Source organism: Nuphar pumila, chromosome 6, assembly GCF_984573655.1.
Source record: "Nuphar pumila chromosome 6, dmNupPumi1.hap1.1, whole genome shotgun sequence".
Classification (NCBI taxonomy): Eukaryota; Viridiplantae; Streptophyta; class Magnoliopsida; order Nymphaeales; family Nymphaeaceae; genus Nuphar; species Nuphar pumila.
The window spans coordinates 23,268,917-23,296,769 of NC_143254.1; the positions used below are offsets into that span (position 1 = coordinate 23,268,917).

General features: G+C 35.0%; 1 protein-coding gene across 3 annotated transcripts in view; it reads left to right on the forward strand.

Moving 5' to 3' along the window:
* LOC149834335 (uncharacterized) overlaps positions 1-22,758 on the forward strand; it is a 57,016-nt gene extending 34,258 nt beyond the window's left edge. The window contains exons 6-8 of one of the 3 annotated variants that reach the window (XM_090011345.1): positions 5,667-5,917; positions 21,398-21,479; positions 21,749-22,150. In XM_090011345.1, the coding sequence (XP_089867471.1) occupies positions 5,667-5,917; positions 21,398-21,463 (317 nt within the window). In that variant the 3' untranslated portion in view covers positions 21,464-21,479; positions 21,749-22,150. Of the gene's footprint in view, positions 1-5,666; positions 5,918-21,397; positions 21,480-21,748; positions 22,151-22,195 lie in introns of those variants that run through there. The other 2 variants (XM_090011344.1, XM_090011346.1) reach the window with 2 other exon arrangements.
* The last annotated feature ends 5,095 nt before the right edge of the window (positions 22,759-27,853 follow it).

A 27,853-nucleotide genomic window follows, 5' to 3' on the forward strand; every position in this document is an offset into this window, starting at 1 on the left:
TGACCGTGTCCACCCTAAGTGCCGTGTCCCGGTTACATAGAATGCAATCATATGCATAGTCAATATAAGCAAGTTATATAGAGAGATAACTCAATCTAGATTAAAAGTCTATTACGAGACAACAATGACATATAACATTAAAGATGACCAAAACATATAATAACTTAGAACCACATATCTTATACAAAAGCTACGGAGAATCACATAAGATATGCATAGGAACACATTTAAACATATATGCAAGTGATAGATTAAGGCACTAAGGGTCTATGCCACATGGGTGTGGGTAAGGGTGCGACACGGGTGCGGAGCAATTTCAAAATTTTTGGACACGGGGACACGACTATATATATATATATATGTATATATATTTTTTAAAAACTATATATAACAATAATAAGACTCGGTCAAAGTTGTGCCCATTAGGGGACACAGCTATATATATAACAATAATAAGACTCAGCTATATATATATATATATATTAAAAATATAGAAAATCAAATTTTTTAGTTTTTATACGTTATTTGCCCTAAAAAATGGACAAAAATAGACCCGGTCAAAGTTGACCGAGTCCAAAATGTGGACGGACTCAGCCTCAGTGCATTGACCGAGTCTGACACTTGGTTGACCGTGTCCACCCCGTGTTCGAAGCCGCACTCGTGTCCGGTACGGGCGACACGGGTGCGTCGACCTTTTAGCCGAGTTCGTGTGACTTAGCTAAGGGTATATACCAAAGAGGCCACAATATAAAAAATAATATTTTATAAATAACAAGTATGCAATGAATCAATAGTTTTTAATAAAAAACACACGTCCACCAAAGATCTAAGTGGACAAAGCACACCCATTAATAATGAACAAATACTAAAGTGAATCATGAGGAAACCACTTATAACCAAGGTTGTAAGTATCGTATCGTTACCCGTATCGGTCGGGCCGAAAGTAACACCGTATTGTATCATAATTTTTTAATAAAAAAATTAAAAAATAAAAAAATTTCAAAAAAAATCTAGAAAATCAGAAAAATTTAGCATAAATTACAAAAAAATTATATCACATAAAACAATAATGAATTGCTCAAAACACAACCATAAATTCACATATGAAGGCAACTACATAATTTAAATTAATAACAAACCATGCAATTGGTAGCAGACAATGTAAATAAAACACAACTACATAATTTAAATTTTAAGCACAATTAAAGCCTTACATTTAACCAATAAGAGTTCGTGATAACTAAAAACAATACATTTAACCAACGTCTTACATGCAAATCTTCATCTCTAAAGTTTTAAACTATAAAGATCCTAAAACTAAACTATCTTCTAGAGCCTTTTTGTTAAATATCAAGATAGTATTTCCTCAGTTCTGCATCCAACTATCGCTCGATGATCTTTTTATGTTGAGCCATTTTTTGGCAAGTGGGTCATCATCATCTTCAGAATCAGGAACAATTGGAAGTCCTTCAACTTTGCATTTTTTGCAAAATTCTTTTTCGAATTTCTTCTAGTTCAGCTATAACATCAACATGAAAAGTAGCAGGAATAGATGAAAAATCACAACGATGTACAATTTGATATTGACCTGCAACATGTTGCTTAAATCTATGCAGCCCACATCTAATAATAACACCATAAAACAAACATTTTAAATTAAGTGGTAACCCTAGTCATGGTACATCATCAATGCTTATGCAGTATTGCCATGCAAGATCATCTCTAATATGACATGAACGTGAAGACGACATCAAAGGATCTAAAATAAAGCAAAACCAATTAAAAACTCAATAAGAAACAAAAAATAAGAAGCACCAAACACACATTTTCCCAAAAACACTCAATAAGAAGCAAATAATAAGGATTTTGTACATTAACCAACTTCTTTGAGTGAAAAAAATGGTGAAAATGCACTCTTCATAAAATCGCAAAAGCCCTCTTTCTTGCACACGAATCGGCCCCCAAATCGATCTCAGAGAACCTGGGGGGCATGAGTTCCCTTCTAAGAGACTCTAGATTTATTGTGAACTCGACCCTCAAGAGGCCTTTTAAATACAAAAATGAAGAAAGACAACTTTCAGCCTTTTTTAAGTGCGCTGACACTGTATCATACAAGCAGTACGATGCATGGGTGTATCATATGATACACGTACGATACACATGTGTATCGTATGATACACCCGATACAGATACGATACAATACGAGTGTGTATCGTATCGCAAAAACAAAAGTAACAATACATATCATATGATAGGGTACAATAAGTACAACCATGCTTATAACACTCACAAAGGGCAAACACAAAAGTTTCTCATAATTCTTAACTTGATATTTTATTAAAAAACTAAGTATGCAATAAGAAATAATATTCAAATCCCATGCAAAACATATAAGATAATTTTCATTAAAGATCCATGAGACTAAGAAAATAACACAATCATAAGGACCACAAAATGACCAACGAGAGAAACACCCAATAACATAACTATTGTCTCGCAAAAACACCACAAAGGCATTTATTAAAGTGAATGACTCATAAGAAATCATGATTAATACCTTATGCACAAATAAACAATCTCATTCATCCTGTAAGGCAATCACAAGGATTAAATATCAATATAAAAATTATTTATTCATCAGCTAGATCATAAATTTTAATACTTCATAAGCTACTTTAAGTTTCACATAAGAATACACCAAGAGTAAAGAGAGAAAAATTAAACACAAGTTAATCAAAATTTCATAAGATCATACTTGTGAAAGACGCACAACACCGTTTCAAATTATTTGAAAATATATGATAATTTTACAAAAAAATACAAAGCAAAGTTCAATAATAAATACGAATATGATTTGACATTTATAACCATGAATTGTTCAAATAAAGCATCTAAATGTCAACAATACATGCTCAAGAATACTAGATCATATACATGCATATCAAATAAAGCAAGTTTTGAGAAACTAAGATTCAAACTAAATCTCATAAATGCATACACATATAATTTCACAAGATCAAACAAATATTATAAACCATATAAAATATTGAATAAAAATAAATCTAAGGATAATTTTTTTAAACATTTAAAGATTTTAGTTTTTTTTTCTAATAATAACAAATAATTTTTCAAAGATAAGAAACTTGAGTGCTTTTCCATGCAATAGATAACACAAGTAACACTTAAAGATATAAGATACATACCGGGTCAAGATTTTCCTTGAATCCAAGCCACACATCGATCACGAATCCTTCATGAAGCATGAAATCAAACCAAAGAATCCTAAGACCCAAAAGAGGCAAAATACCAAGAAGGATTTCTTGACTATGATACCATGTAATGAAATATGCAAAAATACAAATTGAGGGCCTCTAAGGGCTTACAAGATCATAATCACAAAGTGCACATGCACGTACATAAGTCTAACTAAGGGACACTATGAGAGAACAAAAGCACAACAACAACACTAAGTGCATTCAAGATATTAAAGAACTAAAGAGAAGAACACAAAACGTAAAAAATATTCATCTTCTTGAGCATGGATGCTTAGGGAATCATTAAGAAATGAAAGGAGATAAAAGCCCCTATTTATACACATACAACATAGAGGGAGACCTCAATAGAGCTGTTGGATTTGTTCCAACAGCTCTATTTGCTAGTAAAAAAAAAAAATCCCAGCAGCTCTATTTGGTATTTGACCAAATAGTCCCTATAAAAACAGAAAATGACAAAAAGAAAAGAATAAAGTAAAAGTACTAATGTGCCCCTATTGGGCACAACTTATTACAAAGATTGAAATGACCAAAATGCCCCTAATGGGTATTTACCTATTACATCATTATAAATAACACACACACACACACACTTATCAGCTATATCTAGAGTCTTTTTATAGAAGAAGAAGAAGAGGCAAAGAAAGGGGGAAAGAGAAAGAGAGAGAGAGAGAGAGAGAGAGAGAGAGAGAGAGAGAGAGAGAGAGAGAGAGAGAGAGAGAGAGCAAATTAAGCATAAAATAACCCCCTCTTCCGTTATCATAAAAAAAAAACTTAACTGCCCCCGTGCCTAGGCGAGGGCAGGTTAAGTGCTGACTAGGTGCCTAGTCGGGAAAATTGGTACTCCCTATTTGGGTAAAACTAGGAATCATACTGATTCCTAGTTTTATTTTCGACTAGCCTGACTAGGTGCCTAATCGGTGCCTTTGACTACATAGGCTTTCTCAATAAATTCACTAAAAAATTGAAAATGCTCTCAATGGTGATAATTAATGCATGGGACTGCTGTGACACTGTGAATTCATAAGTGGCAGGAAATTTGGTGAGCTATTATATCCTTGGCTTGTGTGTGTGTGCTCATACAGGCACTAGCATTAGGCTTATAATAGGATGAGCTCATGATAAAAAGCATTGATGAAGAACATTTCCAGAAATATGTAAGCATTTCAGAAATAATTGTCAAAATTTTCTTGCTTGTAGTTGAATAATTTTCTCTGCTAACTTAATCTCCTTGGATTAGAAAAATGATGCTCAATGTATGATGTATGATGTAAATGCAACCCATATATTAGCAGCCACAACAACATCAGACATCCATGATAACAAAGTAGAACTGGTAACAAGTCCTTATACTAGATGTAGTCACGATTGTTGTGTGGATTGCATTTCTTTTGTTTCCACAGTCATACACAGAGGTCTATTTTCCTAATCCAAGGAGCTTACTTTATCAATGCATGAAACCGAGAAAATTCTTATTCTATAAGAAGGATTTGGCAATTATCTTTGGAATGCTCATGGAATTTGGATATGGCTTTCATTAATGTCGTTTTCAGAAAATTCATCCTAGAACAAGCTTAACAGTAGTATTGTTATGGCATGGAGTAATTTAAGTCAGTGTTGTATCATAGCGTATACATATTATCTATGGGTTTTTTCGATACAATACACACCCATATCTCGATATGTGTATGTATCTTACGATACACTCCAATACGGGGTGAATCTTAAGATACGCTATAAATGCAGTTTGTGCACTTATTTCAATTTTTTTTCAAAAACATATAAGACCCTCTAGGGCTAGTTCATATTCATCTCTAAAGAACTTAAGCAGGATTTTTTGTAAAAAAAGGAAGAGAATGATGATAATGGTACTCATGATTGGCGTTATCTAATCCATTTTTGTTTGAATATTGAAAAAAACACGTTATGACATTTTTTTGTTTATGTAAACACATTATTATGAATATCGTGACATTAGCTTGAATTCATTATTTAATATGCATGTTATTTCATAGTTTACATCTTTCTTGTTAGATATGCATGCCATATATATATATATAAATATATAATATTATTTTGATTATTGAATCTTCAATGACTTATGCATGTCATTCATTGCACATAATTGTTTTGATATGTGATATTGTAGTTTTGTCTTATGCTATTCATCATTGTTTCTTGTGTTATGAATTATTTTTAGATTTTCCTGTTTTTTTTTTTAAATTTTTATTTAAAAGATACAATTTTTAACGATACACTACGATATGTATCTTATTTTGGGCCCATCCGATACTGGTTACAATACTCTTTCTACAACCTTGATTTAAGTGATTCATGTTATTGATGGATATGAATTTTGTTGTGATGCTGAAGAAGAATTCTACATTTTCACAGGGCAAACAAATGGAGAAAGTAATTATGATGAATCTGGGGAATTTGATCCTATACAGCATCACCATCATTTTTGTCCGTGGGTTAATGGAAATGTTGCAGCTGCAGGCTGCAGTAGTGGCGCAGTTACCAGCACTGATGCCCCTGCTATCTGTGGGTGGCAATTAACATTGGATGCTTTAGATGCTTTCCAGTTGCTAGAACATGTCCCTGTTCAAACAGTGGAATCTGAATCAGCGGCATCATTGTATAAGGTCTGCACAATTTTCCTTTCCTTTTGGATTTCTATTTTAAGAAAAATCATGGCTTATCATGTATTGTGCTTATGTATGATACTGACTAAACTCCTCAAATTTGATCAAATGCCTCGTCGTGTATTCTTCATGCATCACAGTGCTGTTTAGGATTAGTCTTTGAAGTTATGTATCCGTGCTCACTCTTCAAGTGAAATGGCAGACTCTTGAGCATAGCATCTTGATCATGTTTCCTGACGGATATGTGAACTTAGCGGACAAAGAGATAAAATTCTTCTTTCATTATTTCTTCTTTTGGTTTGCCATAGAAACATGCAACTGAAGTAGAGAAAAATGTTGGAGGTTTGTTTGCGTTGCTTGTGGAAAAGTTGGAAGCTTTCATTTCTAGTAACTGAAAACTCTGAAACATCTAGATCTTTTGCTAGATTGAATATCAAGGAGTTAAAACCTCAAATTACCAACTCTGGTCAGACCTGTATAATGACTGGAGGTTGTGGGTCTTGCCAAAGTCTAGTGAGTTTACTTGTGATGGCAAAAAATGGAATATGCCCTGTTCATAGAACAAAAAAGGGAAAATTCTTGACTTGCATCCTCCCATAAAACCCAACCATGGTGATTTATATATGCTTTTTGATCTCTTTGTTTTTATATATAAAATCTGTTAAATTGTACGTATATAGGTGTATAATATGGTTGCATATGCATATATAATACCCATTAGGGGTATTATTGTCTTTTTACACTGAAAACTCTGAAACATCTAGATCTTTTGCTAGATTGAATATCAAGGAGTTAAGACCTCAAATTACCAACTCTGGTCAGACCTGTATAATGACTGGAGGTTGTGGGTCTTGCCAAAGTCTAGTGAGTTTACTTGTGATGGCAAAAAATGGAATATGCCCTGTTCATAGAACAAAAAAGGGAAAATTCTTGACTTGCATCCTCCCATAAAACCCAACCATGGTGATTTATATATGCTTTTTGATCTCTTTGTTTTTATATATAAAATCTGTTAAATTGTACGTATATAGGTGTATAATATGGTTGCATATGCATATATAATACCCATTAGGGGTATTATTGTCTTTTTACATTGTGTAATAGGTTGTGCCCATTAGGGGCATTTTAGTATTTTCGCTTTTTACTTTTTTTCTTTTTATTTTTTATTTATTTCTAGCTAAGGACATAATGGTCCTTAGCCATTAGAGCTGTTGGGATCTCCCCAACAACTATATTTATAGTTGTTGGGACCTCCTCAACAACTATATTTATAGCTTTTAGGACCTCCCCAACAATATAGCTGTTGGGATGTGGTTCCCAAGGACTCTATATGGCCTCTCTTCTCTATATAAGGGGGAGTAATCTCCTTGTTCTATGCTTGTTTCAAGCTCTCTTTGGAATACAAAAACATATTGTTTATGCTCGTGTTGCTCATTAGTGGCATTATGAGATAGAGGGAAAGATGGAGAAAGGGGTTCTCGAGAATCCCCTTTCACCAAAATGGAAAAAGAAGATGGGTAAAAATCAAGGCACAAGGGGGTCTTCTTAAAGGCATGTACCCCTCCCCCTTTCTAGGGTTTTGGAATGTGGTAGAAGGATTCCCTTTTTACTTAATAGGGTTTGGGAAGTGGGGAAAAAGGAGAAGAGATTGGGGTGAAGTGGGCCCCACATCCAACATGGCTCCAAAAAGGAGCCATGCATGAAACCCTAGGTGGTTTCTCCTTTTGTGGGTCAAACCCAACCCATTTCTCAATGGGTTGGTTCATTTGGCCCATGATCCAAAGAGAGGTCCAAATAGACTCCTTCCAAAGTGGACCCGGATCCAAAAATCTAATTTGTGTGGGTTGACTATTTTGGGTTCCAACTGAGGTCCAAATCCCAAAAATCATTTTAGATTTTTGGTTCTTATGGATATTTAATTAAATTTATTATTTAATTAGATTAAAAAGAATTTTTAATGCTAATTAACCATAGTTTGTGAATTAATTACTAAATAAGTAAATAGCAATTAATTTCTAAATAGTTAAATTTCAAAATATGGGCTAAAATAGGTAGAGTCCATTGAATTTCCTTTAAATATTCTTCGAAATTTGCGAATACTACAGTTAGTGTCCAAGTCCCACACCGAGCAAGAGAAGAACCATGCCGCATAAGTCGTGGTGCATTTGGGCCATCAAAGTGGGGTCACACCAACTGGTATCAGAGCTTGGGAGCCCTCTCCATCTCAACAAGCTATGTAACTCCCCAAAATTTTAACCTGAATAGCACAAGATTTTTTTTTTATTGTTTGAAAATCACAATGAAAATCATTTATGAACAAAATCGATAAAAAGATTGGGCAGCTTGAAGATCTATCAAACCATTCATCGTATTAAATTGAATTTAACATTCACATAATTAATTTAATTCAATCCCATAGTTTGAAAATAACATCGGAGTCATAAATGTTCAAATGACAAATAAATGTCCAATTTCAAAACTCTGCAGGAATGGAAAGACTTGGCTCTGGTCCCGTCACAACGTCTCGCCATTGCAAGTGTTCTCTACTCTGTACCTGTATGATATATTGGGGTCAGATTCACCGAGTCTTCAGGAGAAAACACTATTCAACACAGGTAAATCAAAACCAGTCTGCATGAACATATTATGCTAAATTCACACAATTATTCAGGAAATTATCTATTTTAAGCATGCATAACATCGCAGTGCATAACAAGAATTTCATTTATAAAAAATTATCATCTTATGCATGAGCAGTTAAATAATGTATGCACTTACCGATGTTAAACATATAACCTTTTTTCATGCATGAGTGATTTATAATTGCTTTTATTCAATTTTCTTTTTAAATGATGCATGCTATGCTTAACTATATGCACAAACAATTATGATTTTCACTTCTTAGCCCTGTGGGCACTACATAGGCTTAACTTGGATCAGGAGCATGACTCAAGAGGATAATTTTAAACAATTTATGGCTTAACCTTGACCAGACCCCTTTCACCAGTACCGGGTGAGAAACAACTTAGTCGAGAGAGAGCTCTCAAAACCACCATCTTGATACATCAGACTTTATTCATGAGTTTTTAACCTACCACTCTGCGGCTAATGTAGAGGTTTCTCCTATCTTCGTGGTTGGGGAGAAACAATCTTCCGTACTTAAAAACTTATCCTACGAAGCCTGAATTATCACTTACCCTCTCATTGTAAGCCCAATAAAATTAATGTTCACATGATTACTCTTTTAATACGTTAATTCTATCACTGCACATACACAATGAATCTAATCTAAGATCCGGGCCTCCTATTTGGGCTCATAGATGCAAGATTCAATGCCAATGATGCTATCATGCCATATATGCAATTGGTAAGACGTTAAATTCATTTATGCATTCATTCATAGTAATTGCTTATGATTAACTACATGCATCCATACATAAAGTTTGATAGTAGTGTTCATTTAATCATAAGCATGCAGTAATAATAACTTTTTGATGTCATACTCATTAGCATATACACATCACACGTCACATCTGCATTCTAATTTAACATTTAAAATCATAGATTCACATCAGACATTCATCTTATGCATTGATTAACCGATCCCTAACCGGTTTGGGACCCGTTTAGGCTTACATCTGTTTTGACAGTCATTGCTTTCACTACAAGAAAAATGTGGATTAGCGATAGACACTATCCGCCGCTAATTCGTCGTTAAACTGTTTATCGACGAATTTGCGACGGATTAGCGATGGATAGCGTTCGTCGTAATTTTCTGGTCGCTAATTAGCGACAGAATTGATCTGTCGCTACTTTCGTCGCTAATTTGCGACGGATTAGCGAATGCCATGTTTCGTCGCGAGTCCGTCGTTAAATTTGGTTTTGCGACAAATAAATATCCATCCCTAATTCGTCGCTAAATTGGTGACGAATATTAGCGACAGATATTATCCGTCGCTAATCCGTCGCAAAATTAAAAAAATAAAAATTAAAAAAATTTCCTTGCTCTTTTCCTTCTCCGTTTCAGTAAAATCTCGAATCTAATCGGGATCTTGGTCTTCTTCTTGTTCACCGCAAGAACTAAAGGCAGATCCACAATAGGAATCACGTCCTCCAAATCCCAATTGTAGAGTCCCTTCCATGTACTCCCTTAGCAAACAGTAATAGAAGCCATCTATCTAGATACCATATTTACATTTAAACGGATCATAGAAAAATCTGCCATTTCTATAGACCAAAACTCTCTCTGATCAAAACAATAATTACAAACTTAGAAGGAAAAGAAAAAAAAATAAAAAAATCGATTGCTACAAAGCATGCATCCAATGGGGGTTTGAAAGAGGGGACACACTATCGGAGAAACACCGGGCTAGAATCTTCCCGTTTCAAGCGTCAACACTAAATTCCGACGAGTAGGTGCTGGGGCGATTGGAGCTGGCCGGAGAGTTGGGGGTGGAGCTTCCGGCGACGGCTGAGACGACCTTAGATGCTTCCACAAAGTTGGGGGTGGAGCTTCCTTTCTGCAATAGAGAGAGAGAGAGAGAGGTGTGGGCTTCCACAAAGGCAAAAGAGAGCAGAACTCCTCAGTCAGAGCTCACCGCCCGCCGCCTCCTCCATCTCCTCCTCCACCCCGAGCTTCAACGCCAGAAACCCACCGCCCTCCGCCTCCTCCATCTCCTCTTCAGCCAGAACTCGCCGCCGCTTCTCCGCCTCGCCCTTACCCTCATCCGAAGATGGCAATGTACTTATAACGCTGCCACACACGGATTGCCAACGTGGCAACCAATATGAATTTTCGACTACAAATTAGCGACAAAATTTGTCCGTCGCTAATCCATCGCTAATTAGCGATATATTTTGAGACAGACAAATTCCATCGCTAATCCGTCGCTAATTAGCGACGGATGTTGAGATAGAACTTTTCTGTCGCTAATTCCGCAACTAATTCTAATTTTAGCGACGGCTAGTTTTTCCTAGCTAATCCGTCGCAAATTTGTGACGGAAATAATCCGTCATAAATTTTCGTCTCTAATTAACATTTTTCTTGTAGTGTTTGTGCAAAGACTAAGAACTGAACTCAAACTTCTACAGAACGTGCACAATTTCATTAGCTTTCATACGCCGCAAACCGTTCATAAAAACTCCCCCGGACGAGAGAGATACAAAGGTTTTATCTGGTAAATGTCTGATTTTATATCCATACACGGAAATATAAAAAACATGTAAGATTTAGCTAACACATGTAATATATTATTTTATTTTTCGGTTAACAATTAAGAACATGGTGGATATCACGAACTCACAATATAACTAAATCACAAGTAAACCACTTTTAACAATTTAAGTAAGACATTGAAAAGGGTAGATTCATACATGAATACAATGATGACAAAATAATGCCATTTTACCGTTAAATTCATTAACTAAAAGATGAATATGATTTTTAGGAAATAACCTATGTTAGAGGGACTCGACCAACTAGGTGCCGCACCCGTGTGCAGTCAACCTCAACGCACTCAGGGTCGTTTATGTCTAACTTTTGGACTATATATATATATATATATATAATTTTTTTTATATTTTTGCTGCACCCCCATACCCAAGTTTTTTGAAAGTGCCGAACACCCGCACCCGCACCCGCACCCATGTGACTTAGGAAATAACTCAGTTTTTTTTTTTAAAATCAAACTAAACGTCTAACACTTTTTACTAACTACGATAAAACCTTTATATACGCAAGGCCGTGCCGGATCCTGTTTTACAAATTGGGAAGAACCATACTTAAACAAAGTGTATGTTAAGTCACATGCAATACTACCATCATTTTTATTATATTTTTCATCTACTTGCTTATATTTATTTTTTTCCAACAGATGTTCATTAAACATGGAGCAGACTTATTAAAACTTAAAACACAGGTCTAATCCGAGTCACTGAGATCGATCAGTCCCAGTCCTAAACGGGACCGATCGAAGTCTCTGACGATTCGGCCAACACTGATCCACTTGTAGTGCTTGCACATGGCTGAGCGGCCCAACTCCAAGTCAGGACCTGCTGTCCATAGGCGTACAGACCCACTCTTCACCATATATATATATATATATATATATATATATATATATATATATATATATATATGGTTGTGTTCTTATAAAGCATCATCGGTCAGTAAATAATAATAATAATATTATCTTTTTTCCAAAACTGAGCTCTTCAAAAACGTTTCTGAACTTGCTTGATGTTTATGTTTTATGCCATATCCAGATTTACACACACACACATTTTGTTTTTCAAAAGAAACTGATCATCTGTATGTAATTTTATAGATGGCATAATCAATTCTTACATCACATCAGTTAGGAGGAGACAACATGCTCTCCTAAAACGTTTTCTCCAAAAATATTTTTGGGACCTCTCTTAATTTTTCAAGTCCTTATACAAGCCATGATCAGGTCAATAGATGAATATATGTATTCTTTTACATATATTAAAATCATACAAGTATTCATGTGCATCTTGGCACCATGCATACACATAATGTTATCATGCCCCTATACACGCACATGCACACACATACGTGTGCTTAAAAGAATATTTGAAAGTCATTTTCCTTTGTTTATGCAAAAACTGATCGCCTATATATATATATATCCTATTAAATATTTTATATTTTAAGGCATGATCGATCAATCAGTCCCGGCTCTGATCCGTATTCATCTTCAAAACCCTAACACTTTCATGACTGATCCACGTTTGGATCAGTCATTGAATTCGGGTATCTTTCTCATCTTGAGAACAACTCTATTCATAATGGGTCCAAATCGACACTTGTATCGATTTAAACTCATCAGCACTCCGATTATCCTCGTGTATACGATTCTTAAATTACGAGCATCAAATATAACCCCTACCTGAAAACCGTTGGAAATGTCGGACGTCTCGAATATGATGCTATACTATAAATAGGTTACGCAGTCCAGGAAGAGCTGAGCTTGTTCTCCTTCCCACAAAGGCCGCTCCAACAATGGAGCTTCTTCCTTATGAAAAGAAGAAGAAGAAAGGAGGAGAGGAAAGAGAGATAGATAGAAAGTGAGAGAGAGATGAAGGGTCGTGTGAGGGGGTCTTTGTATAGACCAGTGTTTTGAAAAGCGTTGAGGCGTAGCGAGGAGCTCCACCAAAAACTGAGGCGAGGCATAAGCCTCAAGCCGTAAAGCGTAAGCCTCAATTTTTTTTGAAAACTTAAAAAATTTAAGAAATATAAATAAATAAAAATTTCTTTATTGATGAAGCAACAACCAATAAGAAATAGAAAATCTTAAATAAGTACTAAAAAATATGAGATAAACATATAAAAGTAACTAAGAAACTGATTACATAACTGGAAAACTAATTATATAATTGAAAAATATAGTGTCCTATAAAGCAACAACCAATAAGCAATAAAAAATCTCAAATAAGTACTAAAAAATATGAGATTAACCTATAAAAGTTAAAATATGTGAGATTAACATATAAAAAGTAAAGAAACTAATTAATAACTAATTAAATATAACATATAAAAGTAACTAAGAAACTGATTACATAACTGGGAAAATTCTAACTGATTACATAATTGGAAAATGATTACATAACTGGAAAATTCTAACTGAAACTGATTACTGAAAATTCTAATTGGGAAACTTCTTCCTTCTGTTTTTGGTTTCTATAATTAAAGAGGGGGAGGTGGGGACGTCCCACCCTCCTCATAGTTTCTTATTACCTAAATTAATTATGTTACTTAATTTGATTAAATTACCACCTAGGCAATTGTACTCAAGTGGGCCCACATAGGTGGCGTCCCACTCTATGGTCCGATCCAATAAGATTGGATAAAAAAATATTATGGGGGTGTCCAATCCAATTGGGTTGGATCCATTTAACCGTAATTAGATACGGGTCCAAACCCATTAATTAATCCAAGATCTATATTGGACCAAAATACTCTATTTATTATATCGAGACCTAATTACACATTAAATGAAATATAAGCACAGATTAATTTAATCATAAAAATACTTATTTATTCAATTAAAAATTAGAGTAGAATCGCAAATGTTACAAACTAAGGAGCCTAGCACATATGAGTTGGAGACAAGGGTCCCAGTTGAGGAGGGTCAATCTCAAATGATGGAGAAGACTGAAGGCTTAAGCTCCACTCTCAAGGCATGCAACAAGCTATGCAGCAAATGATGAGAAAATGAGTGAAAAGGTTACACCTAGACACTCAAATGAAGTGGAGCAAAACACTCCAAGGACTAGGAGGCATGAGGATGAGACGATACTTGGAGAGTCACTTCACCAGATTGACATGAATGATTACGGCCATGTGGCCATGTTTGGCTGCAAGGTGAGATTCAAGTTACCCACTTCTCCAGGGAAAATCTAAGGGATTGGTTGTACAAGGCACATCACTACTTCACTTGTCACAATGTTACATGAAGGTGGATGAAGCCGTGACACAATTGGAGAGACATGCTTTGAGATGGTGCCATTGGGTACAACTTATGAGAGGCAAGCCACATTCATGAATGGTCTACTTGGAAGATTCAGTCCTACATTCCTAATCAATTATGATGTTGCTCTAAAGCAACTCAAGCAAAAAGGGACCCTTGATGATTACTAATCGGAGTTTGAAGAACTATGTGCTCTACTTCTCCATGTGAACCAACAAACTCTATTCGGCTCATACATTGGAGGTTTGAGAGATGAGTTGCGCATAGAGGTCCTTTCCTCTAATGTGAGGACAACCGAAGAAGTCTATAGGGTGGCCAAGATCTATGAAGAGAAGCAAAAAGCCAAATGGTCCATTCAAAAGAGTAAACAGCCAAGCACATTCAAAAGAGGGTCTAAGCATTATATGGGTAGATCCAAATCTACCAAATCAAGTGCTTTAAAGCCAATGGTTCTGTACACTACTCAAACCCAAATTGAGGAAAGAAGGAAAAATGCGAGAATGCTTCAAGTGTGGGGACAAATGGGTACCGGGTCACAAATGCAAATCTTTGAAGATCATCGAAGTGGTTGATAGTGACTTTGAGATAGAAGACAATGAAGACTCACAAGAGTAGTTAAACTCAAGAGGACAACCTTGAGGTTGAGTATCATGCCTTATCTGGGGTGTCCGGTGTTAAAAATAAAATTATATTCAAATACCCGACAAGGGCATTTTTGTCTTTTATCATATAGTACAGTTCACTAGGGACTGAAATGTAATTTAACATTGTAATAAATAACTTGCCCAACAGTCATATTATGACTGTTGGAAGGCAGTCCAAAGAGCTGGACTGCCTCCCATGTGCTGTAGTGAGACTCTATAAATAGAGCCACTCTTGTTATTCCTCTGAGGGTTTTCTCTAAAGTTTTTCCCCATCTTATAGGCTTGTATGCCTCTTGTGTTATTTGATATTTTTATCTCTTTTGAGATTGTATTTGGTCCATTAGTGACCAACCTTAACTGAGTTTATTAAAGCCCTTTATTGGCATTGTGTTTGTTTCACTATTGTTTCATTACATGGTATCGGAGCAAGGCTCTTGAAAGAAGAAAAATCTCGTGAAGGAAGCATTCTTCGATCATTGACCATTCCCTATCTCCTCTATTCTAAACTCAAGTATTCATTATGGGAGAAAGAGAGTCCACCGTCATCACCTACAAACTCAATGAAAACAACTACTTGATGTGGGCGACGGCTGTGGAGAATCATATCAAAAGAAAAAAATTGTGGGGTTTTGTTAGTGGTTCTACTAGTGAACCACAACTCAAATTGACTAGAAGAGAAGAAGATCAAGTCAAAGCCTTGTCCAAAGAAGAAAAAAAAAAGCCTTGGAAGAATACCAAAATAAATTGAAAGATTGGGAGGCAAGCAATGCACAAATACTCTCATGGTTTATGAATACCATGGAGTTCAAGATCGCCACCAATATCATCAAATTTAATAAGTTATGTGACGCATGGAGCTTTCTAAGAAGTACCGCTAGACTTTATTATCTCAAAGACAAGGTACGTAATTCAAAATAAGGAGATAAAAGTGTAAGAGATTTTTACGGTACCTATTTGGGATGAATTAGCCATGTTGGAACCAAAATGGTAAGGTTCGGTTATTGATGTGAGAAGGACCCAAATCGAAAGAGAAAATCTTTTCTCCTTTCTTTATGGCCTTCGACTGAAATTTGAGCAAGTAAGATCTTCCTTACTTCATAGGACCATTTCTCCTTCTATAAGTGAGGCCCTTGCTCAAATTTGTCAAGAAGAGAAAAGACTTGGAATGCACAAGTCTAATGATGAGGTCCTTGCCATGGCAAGACCCAAAATTTTTGTGAAAATATATAAACCACCTCACTTTGAGAAGAAGTTCAATGGGGAAGGACACAATGGAGGAGGATACAAAGGTAAAATTATTTGTCATCATTGTAAGGAACCCGGGCATATAAGACCGAAATGTCCCAAATTTAAAAAGGTGGCCGCCTTAAGTGAAGAACCTCAAGAATCAAGAAAAGGGGGCAACTTCAATGAATTAAATCTTGCTTAAATAGCAAAAGGCGTCTCACAACTTCTAAAGGTTACACCTTCTACATCCGGGGCTGCCATCTCTTCCTCGTCTCCTCCAGGTAAGACCTCTTGGATTCTAGACTCGGGTGCTTCTTTCCACATGACTCATAATTAGTCTATATTATTCGATTGCACTAAATCATATTTCTCATGTGTGTCAACTATCGATGGTACCTCTTTAAAAGTCAAAAGCTTAGGAAACCTTGATGATATTTTAAAAAAATTCTTTGTTCCAAAAGTGAGTCATTCCCAAACTGGATTTAAATCTTTATGCGGTCTCTCAAATTGCTGACTATGGTTGTAAAATATTCTTCTCATCTAAGGCGTGTTGGGTGCAGGATCTCCAGTCAGAGAAGCTGATTGGGCAAGGCCATAGACGATGAGACCTTTACTACATGGATTTTCTGTGTTTACCAAAATACTCGTTTTGTAATCATGTCAAAGACATTAATATAGATCTTTGGCATAAAAGATTAGGACACCCGAGTATATCCAAATTATCTCTTTTTCTATTTTTGAAATTTTTTTGTAAAGCTAAAATTTTTGTATGTGAAGATTGTATACTTGAAAAAATGCAAATGATACTTTTTGGGTCTAGAACCTCTGTGACACATAAAATTTTTGAGTTAGTGCATTCGGATGTGGGGTCTCGCTCCTGTTATGTCAAAAGATGGTTATTTGTACTATGTTATATTTATAGATGATTTTATTAGACATACTTGGATTTACTTTCTAAAATTCAAATCCGAAGTTTTTTAATGTTTTAAAAGCTTTCATAATCTAGTTAAAAATCAATTTAAAACAAACATTAAAGTCTTTCGCTCCGACTCTGGGGGAAAGTTTCTTTCAAATGAATTTCAATTATATCTAAAAAATCATGAAATTGTGCATCAAAAATCATGCCCTAGGATACCTCAACAAAATGAGATTTTTGAAAGAAAACATCGTCACATCATTGAAACTACTAGAACCCTACTTATTTCAAAAGAAATTCAAAAGCAATTTTGGGCTGAAGCTGCCCTAATCGCAGTCTATCTAATAAATAGAATGCCTTCTCAAACTTTGGAAAACAAGTCTCCTATTGAAAAACTCTTTAAAATTTCTCCTGATTTAAAAAGGCTAAGGGTATTTGGTTGTAAATGCTTCGTGCTTCTTGAAAAATATAGCAAACCCTCTCCTAAAGCCATAAAATGTGTCTTTCTTGGTTATGTTGATGATAAAAAAGGATATTGATGTTATGATAAAACAAATGATAAACTCTATGTTTCTAGAAATGTTACCTTTCTAAAAAATGACAATGGATTTGAATTTGAAGTTCCTAAGAAAGAATCCGAGTATGCTTTTTTATTTGATTTGTTACCCAATAAAGGTATTAGTAATGATATTGAAGCCTTCAAGTCTATTAATGACTCAAGTAGCGAACCATCTCAAGATCTTCTTCAATACTCTATATGAAATACTGGGGAGCATCCATGTGCCCTTGACAGATATAATCAACTAACAAATACTGAAGAAACTAGTGTTAGAAGGTCAGAACGAACACATAGCCCTCCAAGTATGTTTGTCTCATACGAATCCTTCTTATCAAACTAGAGGGCATGTCTTCTAGCCATTCATTCCTATCATGAACCATCCGACTATAACGATGCCAAAAATATAAACGAAAGGGTTGAAGCTATGCAAATTGGATTAGATGCATTCCACAAGGCTCACACTTGGGCAATTCAACCTCTTCCTATCGGAAAGAAGACAATAGGGTATATATGGGTGTTTAAAATTAAACAAAAAAGTGACGGGTCTCTTGAGAGATATAAAGCAAGACTTGTTGCAAAAGGATATTCTCAAGAATATGGTATAGATTATGAAGAGTCCTTTGCCCCAATAGCTCGTATGACTGCAGTTAGAACTCTAGTTGCTATAGCATCCATTCGAAAATGACCGATATATCAGTTAGATGTTAAAAATGCATTCTTGAATGAAAACTTAAATGAAGAAGTATACATGGATCTTCCCCCTGCTTTGTTTATTGAAAAAGATATGGTCTTTCGTCTTCAAAAAGCCTTATACGGGCTTAAAAAAGCCCCTAAAGCATGTTATGATTGGTTCAGTGGCACGATATTAAAACTTGGATTTAAATCTTGTTACATTGACATTGCTCTTTTTGTGAGATCTACAGGTACCTCATACCTCATTGATCATTCTTCTTTTGTATGCTAATGATATGATCATCACAGGGAATGATCAAAAGGAAATTGAAGATATTAAAATTTTGCTTAAAAAATCCTTTGATATGACTGATCTTGGTTTTTTTGAGATACTTTTTAGGAATTGAAGTAGCCTACTCACCAAGAGGATGCATTTTATCTCAAATCAAGTTTGCAGCTGATATTGTTGAGCGTTCAGGAATCGCCGACACAAAATATGCTGATACTCTTGAAGTAATAAATGCAAAAATGCGAGCTGAAGATGGAGTATTATTAGATGATCCAACCCCTTATTGACAACTTATTAGATCGTTGATGTACCTGTCCATTACAAGGCCAGATATTGCACATGTGGCACATTCTGCAAGTCAATTTCAACATGCACCCACAACCATCCACATGAGTGCAGTATTAAGAATAGTTCGATACATCAAGAAAACTATATCTCAAAGACTATTCTTCCTCTTCCTCATCCTTAAGTCTTATTTCTTACACTGATTCTGACTGGGGAGGAGATACCAATAACCGTTACTTAACTACTGGCTTTTGTGTGTTTTTAAGTGATTCTCTCATTTCTTGGCGATGCAAAAACAACAGAAAGTGTCTTTATTCTTTACGGAAGCTGAGTACATGGCACTGACTACCACAACCACTGAAGTTGTGTGGATGAGAACACTACTTTCCGATATGGGTGTTGATGTCTCATAACCTTCAAAGCTATGCTGTGATAATAAAAGTGCCATCTATATAGCCAACAATCACGCATTTCACGAGCAAACAAAACACATTGAGATGGATTGTCACTATGTTCGCGAAGAATATTTGATGAGGACTATTACATTGCCATATGTCCTGTCTGAATTTCAGATTGCAGACTTCTTCACCAAAGCTCTTCCACTGCCTCAATTTTTGTATCTTCCTAGCAAACTTTCGGTGATTTCCCCATAAGTTTGAGGAGTGTTAAAAATAACATTATATTCAAATACCCGACAGGGGTATTTCTATCTTTTATCATATAGTACAGTCCACTAGGGACTGAAATGTAATTTAACATTGTAATAAATAACCTGCCCAACAACTATATTATGACTGTTGGGCACAACAATCAAAATATGATTGGACTGCCACCCAACAGTCATAATAATGACTGTTGGAAGACAGTCCAAAGAGCTGGACTGCCTCCCATGTGCTGGAGTGAGGCCCTCACTCCCTTGTTATTCCTTAATGCTCTTAGAAGCATTTGAGGGTTTTCTCTAGAGTTTTTTCCCATCTTATAGGCTTGTATGCCTCTTGTGTTTGATATTTTTATCTCTTTTGTGATTGTATTTGGTCCATTAGTGACCAACCTTAAGTGAGTTTATTAAAGCCCTTTGTTGGCATTGTATTTGTTTAACTATTGTTTCATTACATCCGGCCCCAATTCCATGAGAAAAGTGGGTTTTCTAAACCGTCACCAAGTGAGTGTGCAAAGCTGAAATGGGATGGCCATATCAACTTGGAAGGGCACATTTTGGAGCTTTAAGCCCCATCTCCAAATGACAACATCGAATATGGGATGCTCCTTGATCTTGCATCCAGTCTTGCATGTGGTCTCATCTTTCTTGTATGGTTTGTGTGAAAAGCTGAAATTCACGTGTCAGGGAAAATTACAATTAATTGAGACTTTTGGGCTGTATTTGGCAAATGCCCGTAAGGGATCTTATTTTATATAATTTCAGTTGAATTTATGAAAGAGAGAATGTTCTGTGATTGCTTTGCTTCTTTATGGCCTTATAGAAGTATGGAATCATAACTTGAAAGCCTTCTAATCTTTTATATTGATAGTTCATTCTCAAACATAAAATATTGTGAGGCTCTATTTTTTTCTCCTAAAAAATAAGATTTAACTTTGAGTAGCAGCTATAGTGGTAACCTTATTATCTGTTTTTAGGGTGATCTATCTTGCATGCTTTTTGTGAGTAATTTGTTAAATATTCAGCAGCTAGTAGAACAATTCTACTGTTTGGTTAAGTGGTTGAAATTTTTTTCTTTATGATTTGATGTGGTTTCTGTTACGTCCTAAATCCGCTTTTCTTGAATCCTACCATGTACCTGGATCTCAATTTTTCTCATGGTATAACTATAACCTTAAGAGGTCTAATTGCTGGGCCAACTTAAGCTGGTCCTGCTCGCAGAATATTAATATAAATCAGCAGGATCTCTTTAGATGCTTGAACCTACCCTAATCAAATAGCTTGTTGAACTTCAAAACAGGATTTCTTTTCATGTTGCTAGTTTGGGTTGTCAACTTTGACTCTTGATTCAGTTAACATACTTGTTCAGTGGTATCTAGAAACTTGGCAGCCTCTGTTTTGCAACTCACTACCTTTGGTCTAATAGTGTGGGCACGTGAATTGCTTTCTGATGCTAAGAAAAAGGGAGATGATGTAGCACATTTACTGACTCATAAGGCATGCAGGAGCTTGGAGTCGTCTTCTTGGATCTTGTCTAAATTAAAATGCTATGCCTACTAGATTCTCTGTCTGGCTGGGCGATTCCTCATAATTTGAAGCACTGATAGTAGAGTTTGCTTTAACATGCTTAAGGTTTTCTAAAATTCCATTCTGTGGAAGTTTGCATTTGTTATCTAATTCCCTTTTCTTCTACATCATACGAATATGTTATTTATGTCGTCTGGGCCACTTACTGCAGGTTGATTGTATCAATCCTGTTCAGAAACTATTGGGACGTCGCTCTGTAAGCAAAGGGCATCATTGATATTTTCTCTGTACAGGTACATGAGTCCAACCAGAGTTAATTCTTCAAAACTAAAAAAAGTGGCAAGGTTGTGTTTTCTGATCCAAAGTTTCAGGGACCACCATGCAAAAAAGCCTAGATAATTCTTAAAACAGAGAATAATATTGGAACAAATAGGGAAGATATTTCTTACATAAAAAGAAATAGAAATCCTCTGTGATCCATGTGCTTGTTGATGCTCTTAGGATTGTCAAATGCTTTTACTGATAATACTTTGTTGATTTTTGTGTTCCTTTCTGCATACAGGTTTTCAGACTTACCAGCAACTGGATGAATATGTGATCACATTGCTTAATCGGTCTTGTTTTAGATTTGTTGCTTAATTTTATTGTTTCGTCATATTCCTAAAGGTTATATTCATCTTGAAATGCTTTTCTGATTGTCAACTTGCGCTCCTTTGCATGCATGCTCAAGAATGCCAAATTTTCCATGGGTGAGCTGGAGTCTCAGTGCTCGTTCCAGCAGTGCAAAGGCAGCAACCGTACATCAGTAGGCTATGTATTTTACCTTTGACTCAAAAGTAAGAAATAATGTAACTGGTGTTGAACTGACCTGGCGTTGCCCTTGAGGTTAAATTATGGATTCAAGGACACAACACGAACTTGAGACTAATTATTTGCATTATTTATGGTTATGACTTGTATGGTTTAACTGGGTCCTACTAACATATTTTTGTACCTTGGCACCTAGAAGAAGTTGAAGGAACATCCATGTTTGGATCAGATATGGGCTAAAGATCAGCTGTCGTGGAGTTCAAGCACCTTGATATGGAAAACTAACGTTTTAAAAGATTACTGATAGATTCCAGGTTCTTCCATCTTTTGGATTTGATAAGCTTGAATTTGATTCGAGTTGGAGTTGGGTGCAGGATGTTGGGAAGACATTGGAAGTATTAAGGAGGCAAATCAAGTTTTTTTTTTACACTCCAAAATGTCCATCTGATATTTGCCAATCTCAAACTCTCAAGGGTTTTCATTTTTTAAAATTCTTCCTGCATTTTGGCAAGTGTGACTAATGTTTGGTTGAGTCATGAGATTTGGGTTCATGCAAATGAGAATGAATCTCATTGGAATTGGCTAAATAAACATGTGAGAAACGGACCCTCATTTGCCTTTAGAGTTGCTTTCACCACAAGGAGCCTCATGTGATATTGATTTATATGATTCCAAATCACATTTGATTTGGAATCATGTGTCCAGCAAACAAAACTTATGGAATCTAGGATGAAGAATTATTATATTCTGTGATTGGTCATCTTGGCAATTGCTCTGAGTGCCCAAGTTTTGATCATGGATTACATATATAATGCTCTACAGCAGTGGAATTCGAATAACTTTCGTTGTATAATGTTTGGATACTGATTCACGCATCCAATTATGAGGATCACACTCGGTGTCTTCTGCTTCCAAAATAGTGGAAGTGTGGATATTACCTGTTAATCCAATGCCTAGTGGTTCAGCTGGGTGACTACTCTCTGGATCGTTGAACAGAGGAGGGAACTCCAGCGAGCCGATGGGACTTTGAGGGGCCTGATTGCAATAAGGTTTGTTTGTGTGGAATGTGTGTTCTTCCATGGGTTGGTTGGCTTGACATCAATCCGTTATAGGGGGTGGCGACTCTGCTCTAGTTTCCCTTGATGTGTCTCAACCTTTGTAATCCTTCTTTTTGGGTTTACCTCCTCCTTGTTCAGGTATGGAACGGAGTCTGCTTGTTGGGAGGACGCTCCTACATTATCATGGTCAAGGATGCCAGCGATAAAATATGGTGATTTTGTCATGATATTTAAAAAAAAAATGATAAAATCATACAATAATATTATGATAATGCTGAAATGTAATCATTTCAAAGTATTGTGACCATATTATGATCTCAAATTTTTTTTATATTTTATATTTCAAACATGCTAATTACTTGTTAAAACTCACATTTTTTAACTGAAAACGATTGTACTGCATGGAAAAAATGACATGTTTTTCAAAATGTCATACAATTTTTGAAATCTGCCTTGTGTCCAAAATAAAAAATATTTTACTTTTTTCACCTTTTTACCCTTTGCAGAGCAATCCTCTTGAAGTTTGCACAATATATAAGTACACTCTATGGGTATAGTAAACTCTCACTAAAAGGTTAGATTAACCTGTATTTTTTGCGGACCTGATGAGGTTTGCATGACCAAATTTGTAAACTTAATTAAAACATTTTGTAACATCTTTAAATATTTTACTAAATTTGCATATCGATAATATTAAGTTTGAATGACCAAATTGTGAGATGTATTTAGCTGAAACATGTGATATCACAAATATCTTTACTATATTCACATATATAGTACAAAGTTTACATAACTAAAATCACAAACTTTTTGTAACTGAAATATATCATAATATCATAAATATTTCACTAAATTCAAATATATAGTACAAAGTTTTATGTAACTAAATTCGTGAAATTCTTATAACTGAAACATTACAAATATTTTACTAAATTCACATTTATAGTACGAAGTTCACATAACTAAATTCACAAACTTTTTGTAATTGAAATCTGCAGTAACATTACAAATATTTTACTAAATTTGTATATACAGTATGAAGTTCATGTAACTTAATTTACGAACTAAAATAATATCATACGAAGTTTGCATAACATCATACGAAGTCGTAACATCATAAATATTTTACTAAATTCACCTATATAATACGAAGTTTGCATAACTAAAATAACAAACTTTCTTTAACTGAAACTTGTCGTAACATCACAAATATTTTAATAATCTCATATATATAGTACGAAGTTTGCATAACTAAATTCACAATCTTTCTGTAATTGAAACCTATCGTAACAACAACAACAACTACGCCTTCATCCCAAAACAATTGGGGTCGGCGATATGAACCAACAAAGAAAATCATTCTGGGTCTTCCACATGAATCCTTCTCCTCCATTCATTTCTATCCAATGCCATGTCCTCGGTGAGGTTCAAAGCATTCATATCCTTTCCTATCACCTCCATCCATGTCTTCCTAGGCATACCCCGACCTCTTTTAACTAATATATTTTCCCATTTCTCCATCCTTCTAACTGGAGCATCATTAGGCCTTCGTCGAATATGTCCAAACCACCGTAAACGATTCTCTCTCATCTTATTTTCAATGGGTGCAACGCCTACCTTCTTACGTATCTCTCCGTTCTGAATCTTATCTTTTATTGTATTTCCACACATCCATCTCAGCATACGCATCTCAGCTACACTCATTTTTTGAATATGATGTCTCTTGGCAGCCCAACATTCCGTACCATATAGTAAAGCGGGCCTAATAGTCGTCCTATAAAACTTTCCCTTCAACCGCAATGGCATTCTACGATCGCACAACACTCCAGTTGCACTCTTCCATTTCATCCACCCAACCTTTATCCTATGATTTACATCTCCATCAATTTCTCCATACTTTTGAATGATAGATCCCAAATATTTGAAAGAATCATCCACCGGTATTTCTTGCTCACCAAGCTTCACTACACTCCCATCTCTATTTCGTTGCTTACTAAATCGACATTCCATGTATTCTGTCTTACTCTTACTCAACTTAAAACCTCTTGCTTTCAATGTCTGTCTCCATAATTCTAACTTAGCATTAACCCCAGCTCTAGACTCATCAATCAAAACAATATCATCAGCAAACAACATACACCACAACACATTTTCTTGAATTGATCTCGTAAGCTCATCCATCACTATAGCAAATAGGAAAGGGCTTAAAGCAGATCCTTGATGTAACCCAACCGTTATAGGAAAATTGGTTGTCACCCCTCCACAAGTGCGGACATTGGTTACTACTCCTTCATACATATCTTTAATTATACTAATATACTTGAGAGAAACACCTTTCTTCATCATTGTCCACCAGAGAACGTCCCTAGGTACTCTATCGTAAGCCTTCTCCAAATCAATAAAAACCATATGCAAATCTTTGTTCCTCTCTCTATTTCTCTCAATAAGTTGTCTAAGAAGATATATAGCTTCCATAGTAGATCTTCCAAGCATAAAACCAAATTGATTTTCCGATATCATGACAACCTTCCTCAACCTAGACTCAATCACCCTCTCCCAAAGTTTCATAGTATGACTCATGAGTTTTATACCACGATAGTTTGTGCAATCTTGTATATCACCCTTATTCTTATATAGAGGCACCAAAGTACTCTTCCTCCACTCATTAGGCATCTTATTTGTCCGCCAAATCTTGTTAAAAAGATTTGTCAACCATTCTAAACCTTTCTCTCCCAAGCATTTCCAAGCCTCGATAGGTATACCATCTGGGCCAATTGAAACCTATTGTAACATCATAAATATTTTACTAAATTCGCATATATAGTACAAAGTTTGAATAACTAAATTCAATTTCTTTTTTGTAATTGAAACTTATCGTAATATCACAAATATTTCACTAATTTTGCATATATAGTACAAAGTTCGCATAACTAAACTTGTGAACTTTCTGTAACTGAAATATGTCACAACATTGCAAATATTTCACTAAATTCACATATACAGTATGAAGTTTGCATAATTAAATTCACAAACTTCCTGTAACGGTAACCAGTCGCAACATTACAAATATTTAACTAAATTCACACATATGATATAAAGTTCGCATAACTAAATTAGTGAACTTTCTGCAACAGAAATATGCCATAACATCATAAATATTTTATTGAATTTACATATATAGTATGAAGTTTGCGTAACTAAATTCATGAACTTTTTATAACTGAAACTTGTCGTAACATCATAAACATTTCACTAAATTCACATATATAGTACGAAGTTTGCACAACTAAATCCGTGAACTTTCTGTAACTGAAACCTATCATTACATCACAAATATTTTACTATATTCATATATATAGCACGAAGTTTACATAACTAAATTCATAAACTTTCTGTAATTGAAACCTATCATAACATTGCAATTTCACTAAATTTGCATATATAATACGGCGTTCGCATAACCAAAATTATGAACTTTTAGTAACTAAAACCTGTTGTAACCACAAATATTTAACTATATTCGTATATCGTATGAAATTCACATAACTAAATTTGCGAACTTAACGTAATAGAAACCTATCATAACATCATAAATATTTCACTAAATTCGCATACATAGTAGAAAGTTCACATTATAATCAATTTTGCAAACTGTTTATAACTGAAATTGTAACATCACAAATATTCCATTAAATTCACATATATTATATGTGTTTCATATTTGGATTGTGATTGTGCTCTTCATATGACGAATTGCTGACTAATTTGCGGGCTTTGCAAAATTTTGCAAATGTTAGAAGCAAGGACTTTGCAAAATTCCCTTTCTTATGCAAAATTTTGCATGGCCATTAAATGTGATGCTTCTTTTTTAAACCCCTTCTCCGCAGCCAAGGACCATTTAAGCATAAACTGGGGTTTTGTTGTGGTTACCAATATTTCTCCTTGACAAAATTTTCGGCTTCTATTTTTGGCAAATCATCGACATTACTTCACTGACGACACTTCATCACTGCCAATGAGTTTTTTCAGTAAACACAACTTTAATGACTGCATTAGTTATTTTTTAAAACATCATGAATTAGTTATTTTTTTGAAACATTGGCATGAGCAAGTTACTTTGCATGCTTTTCCAGTTATCTGCATGTTCAATATCATCATCCATTTTCTTTATTTAAAACATTTGCTTATGAGTATCTATTTGTTGCTTTGTTTCCTTAACGATTGGTATGCCTCTATCCTCGAATTTGGTTGTTTATTTATTTCGTATCTTATATTATAAACATGAGTAAAAAACACTTGCATTATTTTTGAGTTTTTTTTATATTGTCAACGACTTTCTATTTATTTTTTGTATTGCTTTTCAATGTCTCTATTTGCCATATGTTTACCTATATATGCTTTTATCCTCAAATTTGATTATTTATTTATTGCATATCTCGTATTATAAACATGAGTATGCAAAACTTGTATCATTTTTTAGTTTTTTTTTTGCATAGTCAATAGCTTATTATGTTTGTTTTGTGTAATATTTTTTCAGTAGCCTATTCCCCATCGTTGTTGCTTGCTTGTTTACCTCTATTATCCATCTATTAGCGGTAAACAATTAATGTTTACTTGTTAATTTCTATTAGTTGGTAGAAAAAATTTAGAAACATCACTTTCGAGACTCACAAAGAAATACGAGGTAATGTAAATAGTCTTTGTTTGTTCCGCTCCTGTTGCCATGTCCTAGTTGTGGGACATTTGGAGGTTTTTTATGAATCTTGTTAGATGCTATATAATCAAAGTATATATGTTGC